The following is a 20,246-nucleotide window of genomic DNA, read 5'->3' on the forward strand; positions in this document are numbered from 1 at the left end:
TTGGGGTTTGGCACTGTGGTCACTGGCTGTTCCGTGGTGACTTTACAACTTTGGATCCTTCTCCGTCAACCTTCATCTCTCCAGGTTGAAAAGATCTGACCTCTTTAGGCTGTCCCACAGCCCCACCCTTCGTCACATTAGTCCTAAACCTTTTTGGGTTCTGTAAGGAAATCTGTGGGCCCTCTCTCCAGAAAAAGCACACATTTGCACACAATTGGAGGTAGTTGATGAGCCTCCTAACACCCACCCATGCACCTCCCAGGGCCCATGTCCCCCGGGTTGTGAACAGTCACTGTGTAAATAGTGAGACCTCCAGGCAGTAATTCAGTTTGCCTGGGCTTGGCTGGTTTATTTAAAAAGAAGATAATGTTTTCCAGATTATCAAAACAAGAATCAAGTAGAGACTTTTGAAGTTTGGTTGCATGGCATATTTGTTACTTACTGCTGCTTAGCAATTTACCTAAAACTTACTGGCCTAAGATAACACAGATTTATTATCCCAAAGTTTCTGAGGGTCAGGAATGCAGGGATGGCTGAGTTGGGTGGTGCTGGCTGGCACCGGGTCTCATTAGATCGCGCAAATAAATTGTTGGTCAGGGTTGCGGTTTATCTGAAGGCTTGACTGAGTCTGGAGAATCTGCTTCCGAGCTCACTCCTGTGGCTGTGGGCTGGAGACCTTAGTTCCTCATCCTGGGGGCCGTCCACAGGGCTACTCATGACATGACTGCTGGCTTTGCCCAGAATGAGGGATCCCAGACAGGAGAAGAGAGTGGCCAGGATAAAAACTGCATTGTCTTTTATTACCTGATGGAGTATTTTGTTGGTTGATGTTAATGTGGGAGGCGACCACGTGTAAGTGTGATGAGCAGAGGGCAAGGATCATTGTGGGGGCATCTTGAAGAGCAGCTATAGCAAGGGAGGTAGTGGTTGTTGTGGCAGTAAAAACTAGGCCACTGTTTTGTTGTTTTGTCAGTGATATTTGCGTTAAGATGAAGGGCTGAGACTCATATCTTGATAGATTTTATAAAATGCTTTTCCTTTTTCCATCCTGCCCTCTCTTCTCCCTTTTCTGTTCAAGCTAGCCATAGGAATGTGGTGTTCCTGTCAGTGCATACATTGAGTTCGTTTATTGTTAATTAATTTATTTTTTGAGATGGAGTTTTTGCTCTATTGCCCAGGCTGGAGTGCAGTGGCGCAATCTTGGCTCACTGCAACCTCCACCTCCTGGGTTCAAGTGATTCTCCTGCCTCAGCCTCCTGAGTAGCTGGGATTACAGGTGCCCGCTACCATGCCCGGCTAATTTTTGTATTTTTAGTAGAGGTGAGGTTTCACCATGTTGGCCAGTGGGTCTCAAACTCTTGACCTCAGGTGATCCACCCGCCTAGGCCTCCCGAAGAGCTGGGATTACAGGTGTGAGCCGCCGCGCCCACCTGAGTTTGTTTCTTTGAGCAGATGATGTGTGTTAGAGTTGCTTATAAAAGCAAGATGGTGGAAGTGCCCTGTGCTAGTGGGTACCAGCCCCACTAAAAAAACCACTGCTTGGTGCTTTAGTCAAATTTGCTTTAAAATTGTTTTTTAAAAAGGGAGGGCTTTTATAAAAATCAAATGAACTAGGACTGGTCAGTAGGAGGCTCAGGCAAGGATTGTGCTGAGGCTGGATGGCCCAGAGTAGGAAGAGTTGTGGAGTGCAGACCGAGCTCCCCAAGGGCAGACTGCCAGCCTCACTGTTCTCTGAACCCCCAGTGTGGGGGACAGTGCTTGGCATAGAAAAACCCCCTTAAATGTTTGCTATGAGTGGTGCTAAGGAAGAAGGCAGAGAATGTCAACCAGGGGCCAGGCACTGGGCAGTATATACACGGCCCCTTCTGTGCCCTCAGTCACTTGGGTGCAGTCACTGTTTAGGTTAAAGATACTGGAGAAGGCAGGTATTCGTGTTCTTATTTTGTAGGTGGAGACATGGTGGCCCAGAGAGGTTAGATAACTACCAAGATCACCCAGCTAAGGACTGTGGGATCAGGGGTTTGAACCTGGCGTGTCTGACTCCCTTCTGTATCCAGCACTGTCTGCTGGTCTAGGGCATGACCAGCCAGGGATGGGAGCTGGTTCAGTAAACAGGAGAGCAGATGAATGACTCGTGTGGAGAGCACTCAGTGGAGTGTGCAAAACTGGGAGGCTGGATAAGTCACTATAAATTAACCTGAAAATGTTAAATATGGTTTTTGTTTTATTTATTTTTTTGAGATGGAGTCTAGCTTTGTCGCCCAGGCTGGAGTGCAGTGGCGCGATCTCAGCTCACTGCAATCTCCGCCTCCCAGGTTCAAGTGATTCTCCTGCCCCAGCCTCCCGAGTAGCTGGGATTACAGGCACCTGCCACCACGCCTGGCTAGTTTTTGTATCTTTAGTAGAGATGGGGTTTTATCATGTTAGCCAGGAGGCTGGTCTTGAACTCCTGACCTCAAGTGATCTGCCCATCTCAGCCTCCCAAAATTCTGGGATTACAGGCATGAGCCACCACGCCCAGCCTTAAATATGGTTTTTATTTGGGGGAAAAAAAAAAAAAAAAAGCCCTAGAAACATGGAGTGGAGACACAGCTTTAAAGGTCTGAATAGTTGATTTTCGGCTCATGCCTGTAATACCAGCACTTGGGGAGGCTGAGGCAGGATGATTGCTTGAGGCCAGGAGTTTAAGAACAGCCTGGACAACATAATAAGACCCCATCTCTAAAAAATTAAAATTAAAAAATAAAAAAGTGTTGACTTTATTTCTGAAACTGGAAGAATCTATCTAACATTTCTCAAGCACTTCATAGGTGCCAGGAACTCTAAGTACTTAAACTCAGGTTCTAATTTATACTTGCATTCCTTGTGCCTATTGTATGGATAAGCAAACTGAGGCTCAGAGGAATTTAGGGACTTGCCAAAGGTCACACAGCTTTGTTGGTAGCAGAGATGAGATTTGGCCCAGGTCTGGCTCCATGCACTTGATTTCTGCTCTCCTGTTTGAGTCACTGGAATACACAGCATAGCTTAAAATGAAGGAGGAAGTACTGAAGAGGTCATGGAAGGAGACCTAACTGTCTCTGAGAGGGAAGAGATTGGATGGGAGAGAACTATATTAATTGAGGGGTACAGAGAAATTAATATGGTCCAAAGAAAAAAAAATTTTTTTAACATGGAGTTTTGCTCTTGTTGCCCAGGCTGGAGTGCAATGGCATGACCTTGACTCACTGCAACCTCTGCCTCCTGGGTTCAAGCAGTTCTCCTGCCTCAGCCTCCCAAGTAGCTGGGATTACAGGCGTCTACCACCACACCCAGCTAATTTTGTATTTTCAGTAGAGACAGGGTTTCGCCATGTTGGCCAGGCTGGTCTTGAACTCCTGACCTCAAGTGATCCACCTGCCTCAGCCTCCCAAAGTGCTGGGATTACAGGCATAAGCCACTGTGCCCGGCTGGTCCAAAGAAAATTTTGTGTCCAGAGCCCATCCAGCAGGCTCCTTAAATCAGGAGCTTGTAAGTTGCACATAAAGACAAAAAAGAGAGTTCCAAAGAGTAACGCTGGGGGAAATGACTTGAATTTAAACCATCACCTTGTTTTACCTCATGGACTGATCAGACGCCATTTTTGTTGTTGTTGTTGTTAAATTAATTGCTCAGAATATAGCAGCAGACACAAACTGTGGTACTTATTTTAAAATTGCAGATTAAATTTCAATTACCCAAAAAAGGCCTAACTTTGTTAAAAGAGAGGGAAAGGATAGGTTTTGCCAGTATCTCTGGCCAGCTAGCTAACTTTTTTCTTATTCCAAAAAAACGACTTGGGACCACTTATAAAAATTATGTATTGTTGTTTAACAAGATACAATTAATGAGGAAATCAGGATGAGAGAAAAATAAAGGCAGGGAAATAAAGCCATGGCCCGTTTAGCACAAAACACATCCCAAAGACTGCTAGAAGCAGAGGTGAAATTTTGGCTGTGTGTTAGCAATCAAAGCAAAAAGGGGAACAAGGTCCATTAGAACATTCTCAGAATCCACAAGATAGAAATAAATCAGTTGTTCACCATAAACACAGTGTTTCCTGGTGCTGTTGGAACACTTTGTGAAATTAGGGACAACATCTCATCAACATCCCAGACCAACATCCCAAAAGACCATTTCTTAATAGCTTGCATCTGTGCTTCTCCCTACCCATAGTCTCTCCCTCCAGAGATGACCACTATGCTGACTTGTAAAATATGAATCTTATATCCAGCCACCTTTGCTTGTTTGTTTGTTTGTTTGTGTTTTTGCAGACAGAGTATTGTTCTGTCACCCAGTGGAGTGTTGTGATCTCAGCTCACTGCAACCTCTGCCTCCCAGGTTCAAGTGATTCTCCTGTCTCAGCCTCCCAAGTAGCTGGGATTATGGGTGCATGCCACCATGTCTAGCTAATTTTTGTATTTTTGGTAGAGATGGGGTTTCACCATGTTAGCCAGGCTGGTCTCGAACTCCTGGCCTCCCAAAATGCCAGGATTACAGGTGTGAGCTGCCATTCCCGGCCTTATCCAGCCACCTTTCTAAACTCACATTTATTTCAAATAATTTTTCTATAGACTCTTTGAGGTTTTTACATATCATATCATCTGTCTTTGAGAGTTTTAAACATTTGACTGCTCCATTCACTCACAAATTTAAATAAAAAATTTTAAATTCCATGATTGCATTATTCACACTTCATGGAGATAGATGGGGGACTAACAAAGCATACCAGACATAGTCACTTTCCATCCCAGGTCCAGATGCTGGATGGATAGCTTCCTTGAGAATGGGCATGTAGAAATTTCTGGGGGGACATGTAGGGATTTGGGAAAAACACCTGGTTTTATGGTCATGGGCTTTCAGTACATTTTTTCCCAAATCCCCTACAGATCAGTTACTTTTTATTTATTTATTTATTTATTTATTTATTTATTTTAGTTTTTTTTTAGACGGAGTTTCGCTCTTGTTGCCCAGGCTGGAATGCAGTGGCGCAATCTCAGCTCACTGCAGCCTCTGCCTCCCAGGCTCAAGCGATTCTCCTGCCTCAGCCTACTAAGTAGTTGGGATTACAGGCATGTGCCACCACACCTGGCTAATTTCGTACTTTTAGTAGAGACAGGGTTTCATCATGTTAGTCAGGCTGGTCTCAAACTCCTGACCTCAGGTGACTCACCCACCTTGGCCTCTCAAAGTGCTGGGAATACAGCTGTGAGCCACTGTGCCCAGCCTCTTTTCTTTTTCTTTTTTCTTTTCTTTTTTTTTTTTTTTGAGGCAGAATCTAACTCTGTCACCTAGGCTGGAGTGCCCTGCCGTGATCATGGCTCACTTCAGCCTCGACCTCCCAGGCTCAGGTGATCCTCCCACCTCAGCCTCCTGAGTAGCTGGGACTACAGACGCATGCCACTATGCCTGGCTGATTTTTTTTTTGTATTTTTGTAGAGTTAGGGTTTTGCCATGTTACCTAGGCTGGTCTCAAACTTCTGGGCTCAAGCAATCCTCCTGCCTCAGCCTCCCAAAATGCTGGGATTACAGGCATGAGCCACTGCATCTAGCTTCATCCGTATTTTTTTAGCCATGTATAGAACATGAGATGTTTGAAGTTGTTTTCTGACAGGAATTTGGAGAGTGAATATTTTATGGTGCTGATTAAACCCGGATTCTTGTGCTTGGAAAAGAGAACCACAGGGAAGATAGTGAGTGCTTTGAGATATGTCAAGGGGTATAACTAGGACCACAGGTGGGCTGCAAAAGCACCTATAGGCATTGCCAAGAGGATCTTCGAAAAGCAGGCCACCCTGGTCTGGTCTGAAGTTTGGATACAAGTCCCGACCCATGGGCATGGTTCAGGATCTTCTAGCCTGGAAAATTTTCAGGGCAGTGGCTCACAACCAACCAACTGACAAAAACACAGCAATAGCTAGAGAGCACCCAGTTTTAAGCAATCCACCCTTCTGTCAGCCTGCTACTGTGAATGGGCCTCAACATGTGATCCGTAGTTAGCTGAATTCTATTGACAGCCTATGGTTGCTGGATATAAGCCAATTGTGTTCTGGGGACATCGGCCAGAAATGACACTATTGGCCAGTTGACCCAGAGCCTAGTTCCTGGCAGAGATTGGATAGCTGGTTGAGCGTTGTAACTGTTTTGGGTTTTAACTGGAGATTCCTGTCGTGGGCAGAGGGGAATCTGTAGTCTTTGTTTCTTGGTAGCAGGTGAGGCTGAAAATGCAAGTAGCAGCCTAAAAACTGGTTTCAAGTCCTCACCATCTGGTGAAACCTCAGAGCCCATCAGATAGAAAATGCCAGCTGGGACTGTGCTAATTCGGTAAGGCCTGGGTGGAGAAGGAGGGCCTGGGTATGACCATCTGGTTTTGGAATGGAGGTAGCGGTAATTTATTAAGCACTTAATGTATATCGGGCACTGTACAGGAGATGTTCTGGCTGCTCTCCTGTATGTTTCCTGCAAAGACCTAGTGAGATATGACTACCCCATCCAACAGGTAAGGAAACTGAGCTCAGAGAAGTTAGCTGCCCAGGGTCACACAGTACATGATAAGCCAGGACTTGAACACTTGACTGCTTGAATCCTATGCTCCCTCCAGGGGTCAAGATGTGGCAGCTCACAGGATACCTACATCTTTTTTTTTTTTTTGAGACAGAGTCTCACTCTGTCGCCCAGGCTGGAGTGCAGTGGTGCAATCTCGCCTCACTGCAACCCCCACCTCCCAGGTTCAAGTGATTCTTGTACCTCAGCCTCTCAAGTAGCTGGGTTTACAGGCATGCACCACCACACCTGGCTAATTTTTGTATTTTTTAGTAGAGAGGGGGTTTCACGATGTTGGCCAGGCTGGTCTCGAACTGCTAACCTCAGGTGATCTGCCCACGCCTCCCAAAGTGCTGGGATTATAGGCGTGAGCCACCATGCCTAGCTCTACATCTTTATCATACTCTGCTCCTTTGCCTTGGTGGGAAAAGTTGCAGCTTAGTACCAACTGCCTCCTACTTGAGCCACTATGCACTGTTACTATCAGCCTGGCCCTGTTGGCATGTAGGACCTCTGGACTCAATACTGCATAGGATGGGATAAGATCACATCTGATGTGGTGAAGGTCACCAGGATGATGTTTCTGAGATAACAGGTATGTCTGCCTTCCTTCCCTTTGCATTTAGCTTTCACAATCAACAGTGTCGACATGAAGAGCCTGCCAGACTGGACAGTGCAAAATGGGAAGAACCTGACCCTGCAGTGCTGCGCGGATGTCAGCACCACCTCTCATGTCAAGCCTCAGCACCAGATGCTGTTCTATAAGGATGACGTGCTGTTTTACAACATCTCCTCCATGAATAGCACAGAGAGTTATTTTATTCCTGAAGCCCGGGTCTATGACTCAGGGACGTACAAATGTACTGTGATTGTGAACAACAAAGAGAAAACCACATCAGAGTACCAGGTGTTGGTGAGAGGTGAGTCCTTGGAACTAAGCACAGGCAAGCAGATGGAGCATAACACAGTGGCATGAATAACAGCTGTGAATGAATAGTGACGCTGGACTTAACTCTCCACCCATCACCCTCTCATTCATCTGCCTGGCATTTTCCTTACCTGAAAATGTAAGCACTAGATATATTTCCAATAGGCCAGGCTTTTTTTTTTTTTTTTTTTCTTTCTTTCTTTTTTGAGATGGAGTCTCACTCTGTCGCCCAGGCTGGAGTGCAGTGGCGTTATCTCCGCTCACTGCAACCTCCACCTCCCAGGTTCAAGCGATTCTCCTGCCTCAGTCTCCCAAGTAGTTGGGATTACAGGTGTGTGCCACCACGCCTGCCTAATTTTGTATTTTTAGTAGAGACGGGGTTTCACTATGTTGGTCAGGCTGGTCTCGAACTCCTGACCTCAAGTGATCCACTTACTCTGGCCTCCCAAAGTGCTTCTTCATCTCATCTCATAAATTATGATTTCTTCCTCAAGACTCAACTCAGGCCAGGAGCAGTGGCTCACGCTTGTAATCCCAGCACTTTGGGAGGCTGAGGCAGGTGAATCACGAGGTCAGGAGATCGAGACCATCCTGGCTAACCCAGTGAAACCCTGTCTCTACTAAAAATGCAAAAACTTAGCCAGGCGTGGTGGCGGGCACCTGTAGTCCCAACTAGTCAGGAGGCTGAGGCAGGAGAATGGTGTGAACCCGGGAGGCAGGGCTTGCAGTGAGCCGAGATCGCACCACTACACTCCAGCCTGGGCGATAGAACGAGACTCCGTCTCAAAAAAAAGACTCAACTCAATGATGTCTTCTCTTTTCAAAACAAAATTGATCTACCCAAGGGTGCCAGTCATTACAGCTCTGATGCTCTCTCTACATTCAATGGTATTTGTGTGTCTAAAGGCCACAGCGGTGTGTTAAGACACTGCATTCAGCAGTCTCTCTGCCTGGGTTACAATCTGGGGAAGTCCCTTAACAGCTCTAAACTTCAAAATCCTCACCAGTAAAAGGAAGATAACAAGACCCAGTTCAGGCAATTATTGAGAGGGTTAAAAGCTGTCATGTGGGTAGAGTGCTTAGCAAAATTTCCAGCACCTAGTGAGTTCCTAATAAATGGAAATTTATTTATTTATTTTGAGACAGAGTCTTCCTCCGTCGCCCAGGCTAAAGTGCGATGGTGCAACCTTGGCTCACTGCAACCTTCACCTCCTGGGTTCAAGCAATTCTCCTGTCTGAGCCTCCCAAGAAACTTGGATTTCAAGCATGTGCCACTGTGCATGGATAATTTTTTGTATTTTTAGTAAAGACGGGATTTTACCATGTTGGCCAGGCTGGTCTCGAACTCCTGACTTCAAGTGATTTACCCACCTTGGCCTCCCAGAGTGTTGGGATTACAGGCGCGAGCCACCATGCCCAGTCCACAAATTTCCTATTTCACTCAGTATTGCCATCCTTTCTTACACATCTGTCTGCTCTTCTAGATAGTGAAATTGTAAAGACAGAGATGGTGGTTGGTTTATTTTTATATCTTGAACAATGAATCTGGCTCATAGTAGGCATTCAGTCAGTGTTCATGGAATAAATTAAAGTCAGTCCTAGCCTGTGGCTGTGTTCAATAAAGGGTAACAACAATCACAGTGACACTGACAAATACTGACTACCTTTCCCCTCTAAGCATCATCTGTTGGGAATCCGATTGTGTCCTCTTCCCAATGGGATTATAAACCATTGAAAGAAAACACCAACTACATCTTGACCATATATTATTTTTTAAATTAATTTTTTAAATTAATTTAATTTTATTTTTTTTGAGACAGAGTCTTACTCTGTTGCCCAGGCTGGAGTGCAGTGGCGTGATCTCAGCTCACTGCAACCTCTGCCTTCGGGGTTCAAGCAGTTCTCCTGCCTCAGCCTCCCAAGTAGCTGGGATTACAGATGCCTGCCACCATGCCCGGCTAATTTTTGTACTTTTAGTAGAGACAGGGTTTCACCATGTTGGCCAGGCTGGTCTCGAACTCCTGACCTCAGGTGATCCCCCTGCCTCAGCTCCGAAAGTGTTGGGATTACAGATGTGAGCCACCTTGCGTGGCCTTAGTGGTGATTTCTGTGATTTTGGTGCACCCATCACCTGAGCAGTGTACACTGTACCCAGTGTGTAGTCTTTCATCCCTCGCCCCACTCCCACTCTTTCCCCTGAGTCCCCAGAGTCCATTGTCTCATTCTTATGCCTTTGCTTCCTCATAGCTTAACTCCCATTGAGCATATTTTATATTTTTTCTTTTCTTTTCTTTTCTTTTTTGAGACAGGGTCTCTGTTGCCCAGGCTGGAGTGCAGTGGTGGGCTCACTGCTCACTGCCACCTCAACCTCCTGGACTGAAGCAATTCTCCCACCTCCCAAGTAGCTGGGACTACCAGTGCGCACCACTAACTACTACTGGCTAATTTTTAAATTTTTTGTAGATATGGCATTTCACTGTGTTGCCCAGGCTGGTCTCAAACTCCTGGGCTCAAGAGATCCACCCACCTCAGCCTCCAGATTTTATATTTTTCAAATTACCTGGTACTGTGCTGGGTACATACCTGTTCAGTTATTACCTGGTAGGTCGCACTGGGTATTCAGAGAACAAAAAAGAGTCCTCTCATGGGTCAACTACAGTCACTCAGCGGAGGGAGGCTTGTGTCTCTCAATCAGGCTGATACTGACAGACTTTCTCTTTCCCCATAGGAGTGCCCAGTCCCAGGGTGACACTGGACAAGAAAGAGGCTATCCAAGGTGGGGTCGTGAGGGTCAACTGTTCCGTCCCAGAGGAAAAGGCCCCAATACACTTCACAATTGAAAAACTTGAACTAAATAAAAAAATGGCCAAGCAAAAAAGAGAGAAAACTTCTCGGGACCAGAATTTTGTGATGCTGGAATTCCCCATTGAGGAACAGGACCGCGTTTTATCCTTCCGATGTCAAGCTAGGATCATTGCTGGGATCCATGTGCAGACCTCAGAATCTACCAAGAGTGAACTGGTCACCGTAAGGGGTCAGAGTCCTGCTCCCTTTCTCATCGTTCTTGTGGTTTCTGGTTTGGCATGGGGAGAAAGAACCCAGAACTGGAAAGAGGTTGGGCCTTCTGACTGGGCTGTTGTTCTCAGGACTTAAGACCTGTTCTTAATCATTTTGAGCCAGTTATTTTTCAAGCTTTTTTGACTGTGATACAATTAAATTGCATGTAATTTTTCAAACGAGAGTTTCGCCAACAACACTTTACTCTTAATATATATGATGCTTTTTGTTTGGTTGGTTTGGTTTTTTGTGTGTGTTTTTTGTTTTTTTTGAGACAGAGTCTCGCTCTGTCGCCCAGGCTGGAGTGCAGTGACGTGATCTTGGCTCAGTGCAGCCTCTGCCTCCTGGATTCAAGCAATTCTTATGCCTCAGCCTCCAGAGAAGCTGGGATTACAGGTGTGCACCACCACGCCTGACTAATTTTTGTATTTTTAGTAGAGACGGGGTTTCTCCATGTTGGTCAGGCTGGTCTCGAACTCCCAACCTCAGGTGATCTGCCTGCCTTAGCCTCCCAAAGTGCTGAGATTACAGGCATGAACCACCACAGCTGGTCTGTGCATTTTCAGTTAAAAACTTCAGCATGAGGCCAGGCATGGTGGCTCACGTCTGTAATCCCAGCATTTTGGGAGGCCGAGGCAGGTGGATCACCTGAAGTCAGGAGTTTGAGACCAGCCTGGACAGCATGGTGAAACCCTGTCTCTACTAAAAATACAAAAATTAGCCAAGTGTGGTGGTGGGCACCTGTAGTCCCAGCTACTCTGGAGGCTGAGGCAAGAGGATCACCTCCTGGGAGGTGGAGGTTGCAGTGAGCCACCGTGTCACTGTACTCCAGCCTGGGTGATTGAGTGAGACTCCATTTCAAAACAACAGCAACAACAAAAACTTCAGCAGGAAAACCTTATCATAAAATAAAAAGACAAATGACAAACTGGAGAAAGTATTTGCATAGCACCTTTGACAAAGAGCTAATTCCTTTAATTTATAAAAGGTTTGGCCAACTGTGCCTGGCTCAATATTGCCAAAGTGCTCTTCAAGATGCCTGAACATTTTCATCAGAAGTGATGCTAGTGTTTATTTTCCCACATCCTTACCAACAGAGTCTTTTCCTTCCTTCCCTTCCTTCCTTCCTTCCTTCCTTCCTTCCTTCCTTCCTTCCTTCCCTCTCTCTCTCTTTCTCTCTCTCTCTCTATCTCTCTTTTTTCTTTCTTTTTTTCTAAATAGAGATTAGGGTCTTGCTATGTTGACCAGGCTGTTCTCGAATTCCTGGTCTCAAGTGATCCTCCCATCTCGGCCTCCCAAAGTGCTAGGATTGCAGGCATGAGCCACTGCGCCTGGTCCCAACAGAGTATTTCAATGTTTTATTATTTTTGACAATCTAGTTGAGGTATAGTGATATATATCATTGTTGTGGTGGTTTGTATTTCTTTAGTTTTTAGTGAGGTTGAGTTTGTTTATTCATCTGTTACATTTTTTTCCCGTAAATTGACTATTCATATATGCTTTGTCATTTTTATTGTGAATCACAAAACTCCAGTGCCATAAAGAAACAGGATAGGTAAATTTGACTAAAGTCATTTTTATTGTTCCTGATTGGATTTGTTCAAGCCCTTTATTTTATTTTTATTTTTATTTATTTATTTATTTTTTTGAGATGGAGTCTCACTCTGTCGCCCAGGCTGGGGTGCAGTGGCACGATCTCAACTCACTGCAACGTCTGCCCACCAGGTTCAAGTGATTCTCCTGCCTCAGCCTCCCGAGTATGTGGGATTACAGGGGGCTGCCACCATGCCCAGCTAATTTTTGTATTTTTAGTAGAGACAGAGTTTCACCATCTTGGCCAGGCTGGTCTTAAACGCCTGACCTCGTAATCCACCCACCTCGGCCTCTCAAAGTGCTGGGATTACAGGTGTGAACCACCGTGCCTGCCCCCTTTATTTTATTTTTAAAAATATTTTATAATATGTTTTTTTGAGATGGAGGGTCTCACCATGTTTCCTAGGCTGGTCTTAAACTCCTTAGCTCAGGCAATTCTCCTGCCTCAGCCTCCCAAAGTGCTGAAGTTGCAGGCGTGAGCCACCGCCCCCAGCTGAGTCTTTTATAAATTAATTAGTTATTTTGTCAGTGATATTATGTAAATATTTTCTCTAGTTTGTCATTTTTCTTTTAGTTTTATGATAAGTTTTCCATGCTGAAGTTTCTAATCTTCAGTTAGTCAAATTTACCTGTTTTGTTTCTTTATGGCGCTTCAGTTTTGTGATTCATACTTAAAAGTCTTGACATACATTCTTCACATGTCAAGATTATTAAAGGAAAAAAACGCATCTATGTTTTCTTTTCCTGTGCTGTGGTTTCACTTCTTGTTCCCCTGCATTTAAATATCTGGTGCATCTGGAGTTGATTTGGGTGAAAGAAAAACACCCTTCAGCTATTATTAAGGTTCCCCAGAAGACCTAAAATTTGAGAGTCCTAAAACATGTAAAGGATGCCTTCCCCTTTTTTACTTTTACTTGAGAAGTCATGTGCTATTATTTTATGATAACTTCTTATTATGAATTGACTTTGGAATGTTAAAAATCACTAATGAATATTAAAGTATTAGATTACTCTAAATTCACTATTAGCATTTTTTAAATATCCCTACTCTATATTTTACACAGTTGGAATCTGTGTATATATTCCAGTTTATGCCCTGGGCTTGTTTTTTTGTTGTAAGTGGAAACGAAAGCCTAGGACCTATCCCTACTTCCCTGAAGATCCTATGCCCTGGTTGGTATCTGACCTATACTTGATTAAAATTATTTTTCTTTTTTAATAGAGATAAGGTCTCACTATGTTGCCCAGAGGCTGTTCTAGAACTCCTGGGCTTTCTAAGTGTTAGGATTACAGGCATAAGACCCCACGCCCAGGCAAAATTGTTTTTCAACTGTGTGAGTCATGAAATCAGTTTAGTGAGTGATGGCCAGGATTTTAAAAAATGAAATAGAAAAGACTAGAAGCCACTTTTTTGGAGGCATGCGATTATTTAAATATGCATTTCCATGAAGCAGCCCATTTCACATAGCTGAACTTTTTTAAGCTATAGTATCTTCCTGCTGAAATACCAAGCTTCCATGAAGTGCTGACAAGAGCCTAGAAAATTCGTAGTGGGCAGGAGGAAGATCATTTCTAAATACAGTGGTTATTTCTGAAGTCGTCCGAACAAGGTTCTGCAGGCGAGATCTAGAGAAGGTGTTTGGCCTTTGGGAAGCTTCAGAAAGCCAGAGAATTGCAGTGAAGAAGCCTGAAGATGCAAGAGTGAGTTAGAAGGGAGGGGGTATGAGAGCAGCCCAGGCAAAAGTTTTAGAGAAGAAATGTTGAATTTTTAAAGTTAGTTAGGAACAATAGAAGTTGGAAAAGGGGAAGCAGCAAAAAGAGCAGATGAGGTTCCTCTTGCGCAGGTTTGCACCTGAGTCCAACCAGGTTGCCTTCCTCTCTTGCAGAATCCTTCTCTACACCCAAGTTCCACATCAGCCCCACTGGAATGATCACAGAAGGAGCTCAACTCCACATTAAGTGCACCATTCAAGTGACTCACCTGGCCCAGGAGTTTCCAGAAATCATAATTCAGAAGGACAAGGTGATTGTGGCCCACAGCAGACACGGCAACGAGGCTGTGTACTCAGTCATGGCCATGGTGGAGCACAATGGCAACTACACGTGCAAAGTGGAGTCCAGCCGCATATCCAAGGTCAGCAGCATCATCGTCAACATAACAGGTAGGGCTGCTGCTGTGGGAGGGTGTTGGCATATGGTGGGCTCAAGGAGCCAATATGCTGCAATCCAGCGTGGCCAAAGAGAGCTGATACATTTCCTGCTCCTGCTTATCTGAATGGATGTGCTCAGGTGGGGCTTTGGTGTTCGTGGGAAGAAGCCAGTGCAGAGCAAGTTAACAGTCTACTGTGCTTGTTGAGGGTACAGGCTCCGGCACCAAAACTCAACCCTGCCGCTCACTGCTTCTGTGACCTTGGGTGAGTTATTGAACGTGCCGCAGCTCTGTGAGATGTGATGATGACCACACTCACCTTTTAGGACTGCTATAATGAGATAACTATGCTATAAGCATGAGTGGAGAGACTTGTACAGAGTGAGACTCTATGAATACTGGTTACTGTTTTCTTTACTCTGTCATATTTCTCCATCCCCTGTGACAAGCACTATGCTAGATCCCAGACATGGGTCCTATGTCAGGGCCACAAATGAGAAAGTGTTAGTAAATTCAAAAATAATGATAACATGGTTGGGCATGGTGGCTCACGTCTGTAATCCCAGGACTTGAGAGGCCAAGGTGGGCAGATCACTTGAGGCTAGGAGTTTGAGACCAGCCTGGCCAATATGGTAAAACCCCATCTCTACTAAAAATACAAAAATTAGCTGGGCATGGCAGCATGCCTGTAATCTCACCTACTCGGTAGGCTGAGGCACAAGAATCTCTTGAACCTGGGAGGCAGAGGCTGCTGTGAGCTGAGATCATGCCACTGTACTCCAGCCTGGGCCACAGAGTGAGACTCTGTCTCAAAAAAAAGAAAGAAATAACAATTACCCTTTGTTGAACACTGTATGATGGGTTTATATATATTTTCTTTTCTTTTTTTCCAAAAGGGTAGAGTATATGTTTTCCAAAATATACTCTACCTTTCTTGTTTATTATGTGTATGCAGTCACTAGAATGTAAGCCGCTGAGAGCAGGAACATTATTTTGTTCAGTGCTATATCCTTAACACCTAGAACAGTGCCTGGCACACAGTAGGAAGTCAATACATATTTGTTGGATGAAGGAATGAGTGTTGGATGACAATGTTTCAGGGGATAGAGAGAGTCAGCACTTCTTGATTGCACGGTGAAGGTGTTCTCGTGTGTCTGCGTTCATACGTTCATTCATTCATTTGTTCTCTTATTTACTAAAAGCCTCCTATGTGTCAAGCACTGAGTGTGCAGTGTCAGCAACAGTCCCCAGCATCATAAGTAGGCTGCCAACTACCCAACTGGGATATTGGCATATACATTGGATCCTGCTGGTCTATAGTGTGTGTTAGCAATTTAGTAAATATTGGTCATGACTTACATTTTGATGACTCATGATATTTTTTTGCTGATACAATTTATATTATCTCATTAAAGAAAAGTACAAGTTCAACACATATTGAGCACTTTCTGTATGCTGGGCAACTTACTGGGGATAAAGAGCTACCTAAGATTCGGTTTTACCTGTGAAGAATTCATAGACATAAATAGACCCGTCTACAGCATTTTGTGATAGAAGCCCAGATGGACTGAGACATTCTGTCTCAGACACTTTCCCTGGATAACTTTCTCCAAGAGGCCTTTCCCTGATTCCCCAAGGCTAAGTTCAGTGTTTTTTCTTTTCTTTTTTTTTGAGACTGAGTTTTGTTCTTGTTGCCCAGGCTGGAGTGAGGTGGCGCAATCTTGGCTCACTGCAACCTCCACCTCCCGGGTTCAAGCGATTCTCCTGCCTCAGCCTCCTGAGTAGCTGGGATTATAGGCCCCTGCCACCACACCTAGATACTTTTTGTGTTTTTAGTAGAGACAGGGTTTCACCACGTTGGCCAGGCTCCTCTTGATCTCCTGACCTTGTGATCCGCCCGCCTCAGCCTCCCGAAATGCTGGGATTACAGGCATGAGCCACCACGCCCTGCCAGTTCAGTGTTTTTTCTATGGGCTCTGCCACAAACAGTGCATCTAAATCAACCATTAAATGTAAGCACTTTGAAGTCAGAGACTGTTTCTTATTCACTGCTACTCTAGCAAGGGGCCCACCACAGAGAGAACTTGCAATAAATACTTGTGGGGTGAAATAAGTGAGTGAATAAATAAATGAGTGAATTCATGAATCAATATTTGCTGCATTACAAGCTGCAAAACTTTCCTTTCCTTTTCTTTTCTTTTTTTTTTTGAAATGGAGTTTCACTCTTGTTGCCTAGGCTGGAGTGCAGTGGAGCCATCTCGGCTCACTGCAACCTCTGCCTCCTGGGTTCAAAGGATTCTCTTGCTTCAGACTCCTGAGTATCTGGGATTATAGGCACCACCATGCCTGGCTAATTTTATATTTTTATTAGAGATGGGGTTTCACCAAGTTGCTCAGGCTGGTCTCAACTCCTGACCTTGGGTGATCCACCCACCTCTGCCTCCCAAAGTGCTGGGATTACAGGTGTGAGCCACCACACCTGACCACAAGTGGCAAAACTTTTCTAATCCTTATCATTGAAATAAATTGGATTAACAAGAAAGGAAAACATGCCATTGGAATCCTAGGCAAAGAATGAACCCTAATGCCTTATTGGGGTGATCATTAGGTATATGAGAAGCAAAGGAAAACTTTTTGCTGGAAGTTGGAAGTTGGTTCTGCTAAGAGCACCCGACCCAAGGGCCTCTCCAGGAAGGGGCTTTTAGGGTGGTGGCCAGACACATCTGGCTCCATTCCCACTCACTGTGTTTCAGAACTATTTTCCAAGCCCGAACTGGAACCTTCCTTCACACGTCTGGACCAAGGTGAAAGACTGAACCTGTCCTGCTCCATCCCAGGAGCACCTCCAGCCAATTTCACCATCCAGAAGGAAGACACGATTGTGTCTCAGACTCAAGATTTCACCAAGATAGCCTCAAAGTGGGACAGTGGGACGTATATCTGCACTGCAGGTATTGACAAAGTGGTCAAGAAAAGCAACACAGTCCAGATAGTCGTATGTGGTGAGTATATCATTGCTGACTCAGAAGGCATCCGGGGTTGAATGGGAGAAAGGAAATTTATCTGCAGCTGCCGCCCTATCCGGTCTGAGCAGACTCAGGCAGGGTAAGAACTAGAGGGAGAGAAGGGTGAAATCAAAAGGCCAAAGAAACAAGGAGGTATTCCTGCTCAGAGCACTGATTCACTGATGATGATGTGGCCTCTGACGTGCTAAGATTCTGGCAAGATTCTGCCTCCTGGAACAAGCACCCACCCAAAAAGTCAGGAAGGAAACACTACTTAGTCAATGTCAAACTTTTTTTTTTTTCTTTGAGACAGCGTCTCACTTTGTCTCCCAGGCTAGAGTGCAGTGGCACAATCTCAGCTCACTGCAACCTCTGCCTCCTAGGTTCAAGCGATTCTCCTGCCTCAGCCTCCCGAGTAGCTGGGATTACAGGTGCCCACCACCACATCTGGCTAATTTTGTATTTTATTTTCTTATTTTATTTATTTATTTATTTATTTATTTTTGAGATGCAGTCTCGCTCTGTCGCCCAGGCTGGAGTACAGTGGCACGATCTGGGCTCACTGCAAGCTCCGCCTCCTGGGTTCACGCGATTCTCCTGCCTCAGCCTCCCGACTAGCTGGGACTACAGGCACCCGCAACCACGCCTGGTTAATTTTTTTTTTTGTATTTTTAGTAGAGACAGGGTTTCACCATGTTAGCTAGGATGGTCTCGATCTCCTGACCTCATGATCTGCCCGCCTTGGTCTCACAATCCTGGGATTACAGGCGTGAGCCACCACACCCAGCCAAGAATATCAAAATTCCATTTTTTCAATCTGTAACCTGGCTAACCCAAAAGGTAAGATTACCAGTGGACAGAGTGTAGGTGTTTGACCACCAGGAGCTGGGCTTCTCAGGCCTGAATGTGCATGCAAGACCTGGTAAAATACAGGTTCTGATTCAGTATTTTAGGCCCAGATGGGGCCAGATTCTGTATCTCTAACTAGCATTTTGGTGATGTGGATGCTGTTGGTCTGTGGACCACACTTTGGGTGGTGAGATTCTAGATGATTATAGAACTCCAGTTAAGTTGTCACTGTCACTATATTGTCCAGTCACGATCCTTTCATTTAACCTGTGACTGTGTTTTATCAAGCTAAGATTCTATTATAGCTTCAACTGTAGCAGGATTTTTAGCCTATTTTCAGTGCTCTAACCACCTAACTCAAAAGGCAGGAATGCAAGAGACAAATGTGTGTTATTGCATTTTATTTTATTTTTTGTTCCCGGGAGGAGGAAATCTCATTGTATAAGGTTTAAATAATCTAACGCCTAAATAATGACCTAATATAATTCTTATCTGTTAAGAGACTGAAGCACTAAGGAGATTTTTTTTTCTTTCTTTCTTTCTTTCTTTTTTTTTTTGAGACAGAGTTTTGCTCTTGTTGCCTAGGCTTGGGCGCAATGACATGATCTCGGCTCAGCAAAACCTCTGCCTCCTGGGTTCAAGGGATTATCCTGCCTCAGCCTCCCTAGTAGCTAGGATTACAGGCATGCGCCACCATGCCCAGCTAGTTTTGTATTTTCAGTAGAGACGGGGTTTCTCCATGTTGGTCAGGCTGGTCTTGAACTCCTGACCTCAGGTGATCCACCCACCTCAGCCTCCCAAAGTGCTGGGATTACAGGCATGAGCCACCATGACTGACTGAGAAGAATTTAAAAACATATATATTGTCTGGATCTGGTGGATTATGCCTGTAATCCCAACACTTTGGGAGGCCAAGGTGGGTGGATCACCTGAGGTCAGGAGTTTGAGACCAGCCTGGCCAACATGGTAAAACCCCCTCTCTACTAAAAATACAAAAGTTAGCAGGGTGTGGTGGCAGGCACCTGTAATCCCAGCTACTCGGGAGGCTGAGGCAGAAGAATCCCTTGGACCCAGGAGGTAGAGATTGCGGTGAGCCGAGATTGCGCCATTGCACTCCAGCCTGGGTGACAGAGCAAGACTCCGTCTCAACACACACACACACACACATCCTCGGCCAGGTGTGGTGGCTCATACTTATAATCCCAGCACTTTGGGCAGCTGATGTGGGAGGATCACTTGAGTCCAAGAGTTCAAGACCCTGTCTCTACAAAAAATAAAGAATTAGCTAGGTGTGGTGTGCACCTATAGTCCCAGCTACTTGGGAGGCTAAGGTGGGAGAACTGCTTGATTCCAGGAGGTTGTAGTGAGCTGTGATTGCACCACTGCACTCCAGCCTGGGTAACAGAGTGAGACCCTGTCTCAAACACACACACACACACACACACACACACACACACACACACACGCAGACTGTCAGTCTCATAGGTGTCCTATAAAGGTAAATAAGGCAGGCAGGAATTTGAAATTACAGCAGGGACAGAAAGCAAAGCTCAGGCTTTGGAGGAGAAACTCTTGGGCTGGATGCTTTGCTTTTACCTTCAGTGCCTTTTGGATTGTTTCTCCCTTTGTTTTAGAAATGCTCTCCCAGCCCAGGATTTCTCATGACGCCCAGTTTGAGGTCATAAAAGGACAGACCATCGAAGTCAGTTGCCAATCAATCAGTGGAACTTCACCTATTTCTTATCACCTTTTAAAAACAAGTAAAATTTTGGAGAGTAGTACCAAGAACTCAAATGATCCTGCGGTATTCAAAGACAACCCCACTGAAGACGTAGAATACCAGTGTGTTGCGGATAACTGCCATTCCCACGCCGAAATGTTAAGTGAGATTCTGAGGGTGAAGGTGATAGGTAAGTTGCTGTGCTATAAGAAGAAATCATGTGGGCTTGGGGCTTTCGTTCATGCCCAGGGACTGTGGGAAAAATAGGAGAAGTAGGGGGCCAGGCACGGTGGCTCACGCCTGTAATCCCAGCAGTTTGGGAGGCCAAGGCAGGCAAATCATTGAAGCCAGGAGTTCAAGACCAGCCTGGCCAACATGGTGAAA

At 45.1% G+C, this 20,246-nt stretch overlaps 1 protein-coding gene across 8 annotated transcripts in view; it reads left to right on the forward strand.

Moving 5' to 3' along the window:
- PECAM1 (platelet and endothelial cell adhesion molecule 1) overlaps positions 1-20,246 on the forward strand; it is a 96,761-nt gene that overhangs the window by 32,037 nt on the left and 44,478 nt on the right. For all 8 annotated transcript variants that reach the window (XM_017882851.1, XM_017882854.1, XM_017882853.1 and 5 more), the window contains 5 exons: positions 7,188-7,481; positions 10,218-10,523; positions 14,026-14,301; positions 17,042-17,290; positions 19,777-20,052. In XM_017882851.1, coding sequence (XP_017738340.1) covers positions 7,188-7,481; positions 10,218-10,523; positions 14,026-14,301; positions 17,042-17,290; positions 19,777-20,052 — 1,401 coding nt within the window. The remainder of the gene's footprint in view (positions 1-7,187; positions 7,482-10,217; positions 10,524-14,025; positions 14,302-17,041; positions 17,291-19,776; positions 20,053-20,246) is intronic.

Source organism: Rhinopithecus bieti, unplaced genomic scaffold (assembly GCF_001698545.2).
Source record: "Rhinopithecus bieti isolate Rb0 unplaced genomic scaffold, ASM169854v2 scaffold_12928, whole genome shotgun sequence".
Classification (NCBI taxonomy): Eukaryota; Metazoa; Chordata; class Mammalia; order Primates; family Cercopithecidae; genus Rhinopithecus; species Rhinopithecus bieti.